This window comes from Akebia trifoliata, chromosome 13 (genome assembly GCF_017979445.1).
Source record: "Akebia trifoliata isolate Shusen 1 chromosome 13, ASM1797944v1, whole genome shotgun sequence".
Classification (NCBI taxonomy): Eukaryota; Viridiplantae; Streptophyta; class Magnoliopsida; order Ranunculales; family Lardizabalaceae; genus Akebia; species Akebia trifoliata.
Window position 1 is genome coordinate 13,745,971 of NC_141387.1, and position 10,252 is coordinate 13,756,222.

The 10,252-nt window shown below is 33.3% G+C and overlaps 1 protein-coding gene and 1 pseudogene across 1 annotated transcript; both read right to left on the reverse strand.

The window, feature by feature from the left end:
• Nucleotides 1-529: 529 nt before the first annotated feature.
• LOC147387947 (uncharacterized) lies at nucleotides 530-997 on the reverse strand. The gene has a single exon (XM_086420258.1). The coding sequence runs from the start codon at nucleotides 995-997 to the stop codon at nucleotides 530-532; it is 468 nt and encodes a 155-aa protein (XP_086276384.1).
• An 829-nt stretch (nucleotides 998-1,826) lies between these two features.
• On the reverse strand, nucleotides 1,827-2,465 carry LOC147387948 (secreted RxLR effector protein 161 pseudogene; annotated as a pseudogene).
• Nucleotides 2,466-10,252: the final 7,787 nt, after the last annotated feature.

Sequence of the window (10,252 nt, forward strand, 5' to 3'; positions counted from 1 at the left end):
AAGATTGCGCATACAATGTTTGAATCGATGTGCCTCCTGAGGGAAATGGCGATGAGAAACAAACATTTCATGGAGGATCCCGGTCAGTTCTTCTGCAACTTGTTTCAAGATTTGGCCACGGTAAGTAATCTTATTTTCCTCATTCATTTTCTTTACACCATTGCCGACTTATATCGTTTAACCCTATTCCAGGCTCAACACGGTGTGGCTAAACTCGGACATTCTCGAGATACTGTCGAGGTGACTGCCACGAAATTACAAAGTGAGAGGGACGCGGCCGCATCCCTCACTTTCTATTATACCAACCCCACGGTTGGGCTCGACGCCAGCGAAAGGCCAGGGTAAAACACCTCTAGGACATTTCTTTGTCTCATATGATCTCCATCACTCCATCTTTGCTCGAGAACCGTATTATCTGATGGTAGGTCAACAGAACGGTCCTCATCTCGTGTATCCACCTCCTTTCGGGGATGGAATTGTTTACTAAGTCTGCTTTGATCAATATGAAACTTGTCATGACCACCTTTATTTATGTTACTATAGGAAGTGTGATCTCTCTAACCGAGGTAGTTGCAACTCGGTTGAATCTTAACACAATAGTCTGAGTTGGAGCAAGGCTCTCCAAGATCCCCATCTTCTTCACTACTTCCAAGAAGAGGATGTCTACTGCACTACCAGCGTCCACCAAAATTCTCTTGAGATTTATACTCTCGACTGGTAGTGCTATGACGAGTGCATCTTGGTGAGGCATAGCTGTACCTCGGAGATCGTCTTCAGTAAATACTATTTCCATTTTCCCTGCGATGGGCCTCGATCTCTGTGCTTTGAGGACCCCCGAGGATACTTGGTTGACATTGACTTCGTGGTGTATATTCATTACCCTTGCCCTAGTCAAATGCTTCAACTTCCTTTCTGACTCATACATCCTCGTATTAGTATGCATTATGCTGCGCCCCTCAAGTTCGTGTTGTCTTTCCCCCTGGGTAGTTGAGGTCATGGTATCTAATTATCTTCCACCTGCACTTCCTATCTTTCTCTAGCTGTGGTAGCCACGTATCTCTTGAGTTTTCCATCCTTGATTATATCTTATATGATATGCCACCATCTGTAACACTCCTCGGTCAGATGGTCCTCTGCTCTGTGGTATCGTAATATGGTTTTCCTGGCTTTCCTTGGTAATCGCAAGGTGGTTGTATGAACCCAGGGTCGCGCGAATGTGTCTTAAGATTACTGTCAATTTCTCATTGAATAGTGTCTACACTCGCCCCCTCTTCCATCTTGACTACTCCTTTAGGTCTCGTCGCCTTTCTAATTACCCCCATCACCTGGCTCGATTGCTGCTTTCGGAGCCTCAGAATATGTCGTATTGTTAGCGAATGTCTATGTTACATGTCCTCTACTCTTTAATGACTCCTCTACCAAGATGTATCTTTCAACTTTCTCATAGAGGTCTTCAAGTCGAGAGAAGTCAGACTAGATTAGTGACTCATGCAATCGAGTTATGGGGATGATTGCAACTACATAGGCTGTACAAGCGGTTGCCTCGTCCATACTCTCGACAACTAGCGTCTTTATTTAGAATCGAGTCACAAAAGAACGTATACTCTCATTGACCTCCTGTCATATGTTAAAAAGTGCATTCACTCCAACCTTTCTTCTCACGTAAGTGGATGAACTATCTGATAAATGTCTCATCCAGTTCGAAAATATTTGCTATTGACCTAGTAGGCAACCGTTGGAACCACGATATAACTCTATGTTTTAGAGTTGATAGGAAGAGTTTGCAGAGTAATGAGTTGTCGTTCTGGTACAAGACCATTTGACTCCTATAGTAGAGGATATGGTCCATAGGATCCCTCATTCTGTCGTACACTATGCAAAGTAGCATAAAAACAAGAAACGAACTCAGCTTCCATAGTGGAAGTGGCAGTCAAGGTCTGCTTGGCACTTCTCCATGATACAGCTCCACTGACTATCATAAAAATGTAACCTGATGTTGATTTGCATGAATCAACACAGCCAGCAAAGTCGGAATCTGAGTAGTCAATTACTTTCAGATTGTTTGTCCGTCTATACATAAGCATGCAGTTCTTAGTTCCTTGAAGGTACCTCATCACTTTCTTTGTAGCTTTACAGTGGTATAAACCTGGATTACTCTGATATCGTCCCAACATTCCTACAACAATTGCAATGTCAGATCTTGTGCAGACATGAGCATACATTAGGCTTCCAACAACAGAAGCATATGGAATGTTTTTCATTTGTTCCCTCTCAAGGTCATTTTTTGGGCATTGGTTCAAATTGAACCTATCACCCTTCACAATGGGAGCAACATTTGGTGAACAATCCTTTATCTGAAATCTCTTTAAAACCTTATTGATATAGGTTTCTTGCGACAGATCCAAGATACCTCGAAATCTGTCTCTATGGATTTTAATGCTAATGACATAAGACGCCTTACCCATATCCTTCATATCAAAATTTTTAGAGAGGAATTATTTTACCTTATCCAACAAACCCTTATCATTGGTTGCTAGCAAAATATCATCCACATATAAAACAAGAAAATAAATTTTACTCCCACTGACCTTCTAGTATATACAATGATCCATAATATTTTCTACAAAATCAAATGAAGAAATTACATTGTGGAATTTTAAATACCATTGGCGGGGTACTTGTTTTAAACCGTATATAGATCTCTTAAGCTTGCAAATTAATTACTCACCATCACTAGAGGGGAATCCTTCAAGTTGTTTCATGTAAACCTCCTCCTCTAGACCTCCATTAAGAAATATTATTTTCACATCCATTTGTTGCAACTCTAAGTCAAAATGAGCTACTAATACCAAAATAGCGCGCAATGAATCTTTTTTAGATACAGGAGAAAAGGTCTTCGTGTAATCGATTCTTTTTTTCTAAATGAATCCCTTAGCAACAAATCTTGTATTGTATCTCTAAATATTACTTAATGAGTCTTTCTTTGTCTTAAAGACCCATTTACAACCAATGGTTTTTGCACTATTAGGCAACTTAAGAAGGTTTCAAACTCCGTTACTCTTCATAGAATTCATCTCTTCCTCCATGGCATTGTACCATAACTCTGATTCTTTGCAACTCATGGATTGTGAAAATGACTCGAGATCATTTTCGACTCCAATTTTGTAGTCAACTTCTTGTAGATACACAACATAATCAACAGAAATTGCTGACCTCTTAGTTCTAGCAAATCTTCTTAATGTCGCACCATCATCTTCCTCGGAAGTATGAGGTTCAACTCGTTGTTCAAAAGTCTCGGACAACTCTTGAACAATCTGATCTATCGGAATGTTGTCAACTTGTGAAACTTTAATGATTGGTTGTTCAACACCAGTTTGTACTTGAGAGGCTGTGAACAATAACCAATCTATCACCTGAAGTGGAAGGTTGAGACTCTGAATGATTCTTCTCAGAACCTATAGTCCTGATTTGATCGCTCCCACTGATCAAGTCATTTTCAAAAAACTTTGCATTTCTTGATTCTAGAATCCCAGTGTCATAAGATGGACAAAAAAATCTGTAACATTTAGACCTTTCAGCATATCCAATGAAATACCCACTAATGGTCCTTGGGTCGTTTTTTTTCTTGTGGATTATAAATTCTTACTTCATACGGACATCCCCAAAGGCGCATATGTCGTAAGCTCGGTTTCTAATTTTTCCATAATTCAAATGACGTTTTATAAACAGCTTTGGTTGGAACTCGGTTTAATATATACACTGCCGTCTTAAGTGTTTCAGCCCACAATAAATTAGAAATATTGGAATTGCTTAGCATACTCTATACCATGTCCAATAGTATTCGGTTTCTTCTTTCTGCTACGCCATTTTGATTCGGTGAATCAGGCATGGTGTATTGGGAAACAATCCCATGCTTTGAAGAAACTTTGCAAATGGCCTAGGTGCTTGTCCATCCTCAGTGTATCTACCATAATATTCTTCACCTCTATCTGATTTCACGATCTTAATTTGCTTGTCGCATTATTTTTCTACTTCAGCCTTAAAAAATTTGAAGGCATCTAATGCTTCGTTTTTATTATGAAGTATGTAGAGATACATATATCGTGAATAATCATCTATGAAGGAAATGAAATATTTCTGACTATGTGAGTTCATGTCTAGACTACATATGTCAGTGTATATGATTTCTAATATGGCCGAACTCCTATTAACACCTTTCTTTGACTTGTTGGTCTGCTTTTCCTTTATGCAGTTCACACAAGTCTCAAAATCAATAAATTCCAGAGTACTAAGTACCCCCATCATTTACTAATCTTTTAATCCTTTCTAGGAAGATATGACCTAATCTTCGATGCCATAATGTAGAGTAATTCTCATTAATAACACATCTTTAGTGCTAGTTTGAACATACATAGCATTTTGAGTGGCATTATTTTGTAAATTAATGCAGTAAAGACCATCAAACAAAATACCATTCTCAACATAATCAGATTTGTAAAATAAATTAAAAGATGTTTCTGAAAAGTGGAAGGAATATCCAAAAGGTACAAGTCTTGAAACTGAAATCAAGTTTCTAGAAAAACTTGGAACATAAAAGGTCTTTTCTAACTCTAAAACAAAACCACTATTTAAAGTTAAACAGCATGTCCCTACCGCCTCCACATGTGAGCCCATCTTATTTTCGGATAAGATGCTTTGGTTACTTCCCAATGGCTTCCTTAGGTTTTGCAAACCCTGTAAGAAATTCGAAATGTGGATTGTTGAACCAGAATCAATCAACTATGTGTTAATATTTACATTAACCATATTAGATTTATAACAAACAAATGAGATTGAATTACCTTTGTCCTCAAACCATTTATTAAATTTGGCACATTCCTTCTTCACGTGTCCCATCTTTTTATAGAAGAAACACTTTGAATTTTTCTTGATATCAGTTTAGGGAGGTATTTTACCTTTTACTTTCTAATTAGCCTGAGATTTACCCTTTCCACGTGTAGTCAGTATTGCACTCTCACTTAGTTATATCATTAGCCTTCCTTCCTCTTGAATACACATGGTTATGGGTACATTAATTGACCATTTGTCTTTATGTGTGTTGTAAGAGATTTTGAAGGGCCCGTATTGATGTGGAAGGGTATTCAAAATGTAGTGCACCAGAAAGGACTCTGACATTTCAACCACGAGATTCTTTAATTGAGCCGCAATATCCCTCATATGCACAATGTGCTCACACACACCTTTGACATTGGTAAGCCGATGAGAACTTCATGATTAGGGTACTTGCGAATGCCTTCTCTGAAGTGATGAATTGATTATCAATGGCTTTTAGTAAATCTCAGACATTATCATGCTAATCTACAAAATCACGAATACCAGCAGAGATTTTTGTCTTAATGAATATTACACTGAGGCGATTAGATCGTTCCCATTTTTCATAAAGCGTAATGTCCGCTGTAGAGCTGGCATCGAAAATTGCAGGTGGTTCGTCTTTCCTAATAGTATAATCAATGTCTATCCATCTTATGTGAATGAGAATTCTCTCTTTCCATATTTTATAATTATCACCCTTTAATTTGGGAATATCACATCGAATATAAAAAAAAATCGTAATTTGTGAAGCTACATAAATTAAAAAATTTATATGTTTATGTTAAAATTGAGACATAAATAATTTCATGTTTTATCAATGTAAATCATGCTTAAAAATTGAATCTAATGATCAAAATTGCCTGTGGGATAAATTTTTAATTCAAAAGATTCAATCATTCTTTATGATAGAATTTATCAAATTATTTACTTAATTCATAATTATAAGGGGTATATAATTATTATAAATTTGATATATATATATATCAAATTTATAATAATTATATACCCCTTATAATTATGAATTAAGTAAATAATTTATGATAAAACTACAAAATTATTAATTCATAATTCCTGTGGGTAAATTATGAATAATTTGATATTTTATCCTAATTAATTATATAAATATAATAAAAATTTATGTGGGATAAAATTTATTATATTAAGTATAATTAATTATAATTAATGTCTAAATAATCTTTATGTGATCCTAATTAATTATATTTTTATTTAATTAAAGATGTTGTGGGTATTATCTAATTAACTAAAATTATATGGATCACTTAGACATTATTCTTTTATGCTTAAAAAATTATTTTGCATAAAAATTAACTAAAACAAACATGTCATTATTATGCATAATCAATTCTATAATTTCAATCATGAATTTCATCAAAACTTTTACATAATTAATTTAAACAGAATAATTAATTCGTGCAAATATATAAATATGAATAAATTGATATGATTAAATAAACTGAATATCATATGCAAAAATAAATAAATAAATAAATAAAAGGTAGGTATGTTGCTAAATAAATGCCTAAATAATTTTAGAATTTATTTTATTTATTTATTTTATTTTATTTATAGAAATTGGTCTTCTTCAACCTTTAGTCAATCCGATGCAACTCATCAGATAAAACTAGTCCGAAAAATCACCATTTTACCATCAAAAAAATATAAATATAATTTAAAAATACAGAAAATTTAGAAATCCAATATCCTAATGATATCTAACCTTAATAAGCATTAAACTAAAATTTTTAAAATAAAATTTCAGCCAAAAATAAAGAATCGCATATTTCCGAATGCAATAAAATAAAATAAAAAAATAACAAGGCAAAGATTATAGAGGCTCTGATACCAAATGTAAATCTTAACATCGATTCTCAAAAATGCAGAAATAATACTTAAAGGAGAATCAAAATTTGAAAAAAGCCCAAAAACTGTAAAAAAATACATACCCCCAGCCATTGATTTTCCCACTCTTATGCTGCAGATCTTTCGATCTCGATTTGGTACTTTCAAAACTCTAATTCACTCTTTAGATGATGTAAAACATGGAGATTAAGAGAGTGTAGTTTTGGGGACCAAACGGTTCTTTTTTATAATCAAACTTGGTCTAGGCTTCCATCAAGCACTCGACCACGACTTGGTTCGTTACCACAACTCATACATATAATGGGTCACGTTTCCTAAGTACAAGAAAATGTGTTGGAAACGAAATGGACTACTATAAGGAGCTCCGAAATAAAAGGGTTTGAGATCTACCGTGAAAAATGAGCTAACAATTTAGACATGGATCACTCGCAATAAATCGGAAGAGAGATAGAGATGAAGTGGGTTCTTGAGGTCTAAGTGTGTGTGTATGGTAAAGATGAGATCAAAGAGTGGAAGTGGATGGAGTGAGAAGGTTGAGAGAGAGAGAGAGAGACGCCCTCCTCTTTGCTGCCCCCTTCTTTGAGAAGAAGATAAAATAACAAAAAAAAAAATTTGTTTACTATTGGCACACCACGCATACAAGTGCTGGTTTTTTTTTTTTTTTTGGAAAGAAAACCCCTTTCATTTTTTATTTTTTAAAAATAAAAAAAAAAAAAACGATTTGAAAAAAATTAGAGAATTTGTGGAAAAGAGAGAATCTTTATTTTTTTTATTCCTTTCTTCGATACCATTTATCACACACAGATTGAGAAAGGGAAAAAAAAATCTAACCACACACCAAGCATCAGCAACACCGATTAAATTTATTTATTTATTTTTTAATTTTTTTAAAACATTCATGACTCCTCATCTTAACCACCAACATTTCATCTTTATTTCATTAATCTTTGAAATCTTGAATTATTTAGGGTCATCAAAAGTGACCATTAATTGGACCATACAAGAAATCAAAAATATCATACTCAAAATCCAAACAAATGATCCACAATCAAGTCGAAAGAATAAAAATAAAAATAATAATAAAAAAAACTAAGTCGATTTGGCAATGCACCAAAATTTGGGATTTTTTTCGAATTTGATCATCAAATTGTCCCAATTGGAGTCACCACTAAAAGCGCCATCGATCCGTGGGTTACAGATCCGTTTTTTTGGTGTTTAGAGTCGATACCTAGTTTTATGGTTTAGGAACCGAAACATGACTCAAAACCAATCAAAAATACTAATCTACGAAAAGAAATGATCAAAGGATCACGTTACGGGATTGGAAGGTATCAGGCACTAATCCAGTCTGGCGAATGCCGATCTCTACTATACCCAAAAATATTTCATTGCGAAAAATGACCTAAAAATAATAATAATAATAAATAACTAGTTTACCTAGATGATTGTGATTATTGATTCTCTCAAAACTGGTAGAGTGCCTTCCTCATATGAGTTTTTTTACTTGTGTCTCCGTCACTAAATCCACTTCCGATATCCGAGATGAGGTATTTTCCTCTTAGATCTAAATATTTTCTATATGTTCTTGGTGTTTTGAATATTTTTAGGTGTCTTTTGAGGATTTTTGGGTGTTTTTTGAGTAAAAAATGGGGTTTGAGCACTAATTTAGTGAAGTCTCCAAGGTATTTAAAGCATCAAAAGTTTGTTTTGTTGATCCCCTAATAGTAGCTTATGACTTTAACAAAATTAGTGTGATCTTAATCGGTCAAGATTTTTTGGATCACAAGAATTCCTTTAAGGTTGTTTTCTTTTTCAAACATACCTCTTAGAGTTCTATGATTTAGTCAATATGGGTTTCCACATGGCAATCCATTATTTGTTAGTTTTCAAAATCCTAACCCCTTTTACCTTATCTCCTTGAATTTTGAAATAGAAAACCAACCGATTTTTTTATGTTATTATTATTGGCTTCTACATACTAGAATTATTTTCTCTTTATTTTATAACCATTGATTTGAACTTGATCCAATGGTAGAAAGTGTTTTAGCAAAGACTTTCAAATTTTGAAAATTTATCCAACCATCTCCATTTTTTAGGCAATTTTTAGGAAGATTTTCTCTCTTGGATTCTTTCTATCAAATCCTAAGACTCCCACCTCATATGCACAACCTAAAACTTGTTAAAGCCAAAAAAACCTTAAAATAAAATAAAAGAAATAAAATTTTTAGCCCCAACATGTCTTTGACCTTGACCAAAGTCCTACTAGTATCCCAAGCCCTAATATATTAAAAATACTAATATACCCTTATAAAAATATGAGAATACTATACTTAAGATCATCCAATTCACTAAAAATCTTAAGATATCGTAAAATCTTGGAAGGGAAAAATTGTCCAAAATATTTCTCCTAAAATTTAGGAAATCTGATATGTTGTGTAAAATTATATTCTAATCATCTTTTTTGTTCTAGGCAAAGTGAAATTTTTTACATTTGGATGCCAAAAATGTACATTATTTAAATAGAAATGATGGTTACGTCCTAATATAAAGAGATTCTTACTTTTCAACGAAGTTATAATCTCTTAACTACAAGATTATAGTGAACTCATATCATAGGATAAAATATTTTCTTGATAATGATATTTTTAAGGTGAAATTACATTTTTACTCCTAAAAAAAGAAAATATATATTTTAAGTGCAGAAAATGATAGAAGAAAGTTTATATCTACATGTTATCAATTGTATTTAACCAAAACACATCTATATATATTATTATATTCATATACTTAATAATTTTTCAGGGTATAAAAATTTAGACTAAGGTAAAAACTTTTATCCATGATATTGAAGTTGATTAGTTTTAAGGGTTTTTAATGATTTTGACTCCTAACTTTCACAATTTAGGAGTTCAGGCTTCATTTCTTATGAATTAGGACTTTACCCTCAAAAGTTGCCACATCAGTAAAAAAGTATATTTTCATACCCAAAATGCCATTTACCCTGATCTGGCGTTAAACTTGCTACTATTGTCTTTTGCAAGTATAATTATTACACTTTTTCAATAATATAATACATTTCTCCTTATCTATCCACTATTTTTGTTGAAGTTTTCATCAAAATAGTTGAAGGAGACTTCAGACAAAGAAGAAGATTTAAGATGGAGAAAAAGTTTCAAAAAAAGATTGAAAACATAGATATGAATAAGAAGAAGATTTCAAGCAGAGATGAAGATGAAGTTGAAAAATAGGAAAATGCCTTTGTATCAAAGTGTATACCTTTATACCTTAGCGCAATTTATTTGTAACCCAACACATTATTGAATGATATTAGACTTTATAAAAGCGTCATGTGTATATCGCTTTGCCATGCTAAGTTATCACACATCTTTTCAGATGTGAAGTAGTTTCTTTTGCATGTGTAATCCTTATATTTTTTCAATAATATAATATATCTCTTTCACTCTCAATCATTTTTGCTCAAGCTTTCATCAGAATGGTA

Coding starts and splice junctions, on each gene's coding strand:
- LOC147387947 (XM_086420258.1), bottom strand. CDS start 997: ATGACCTCAACTACCCAGGGGGAAAGACAACACGAACTTGAGGGGCGC.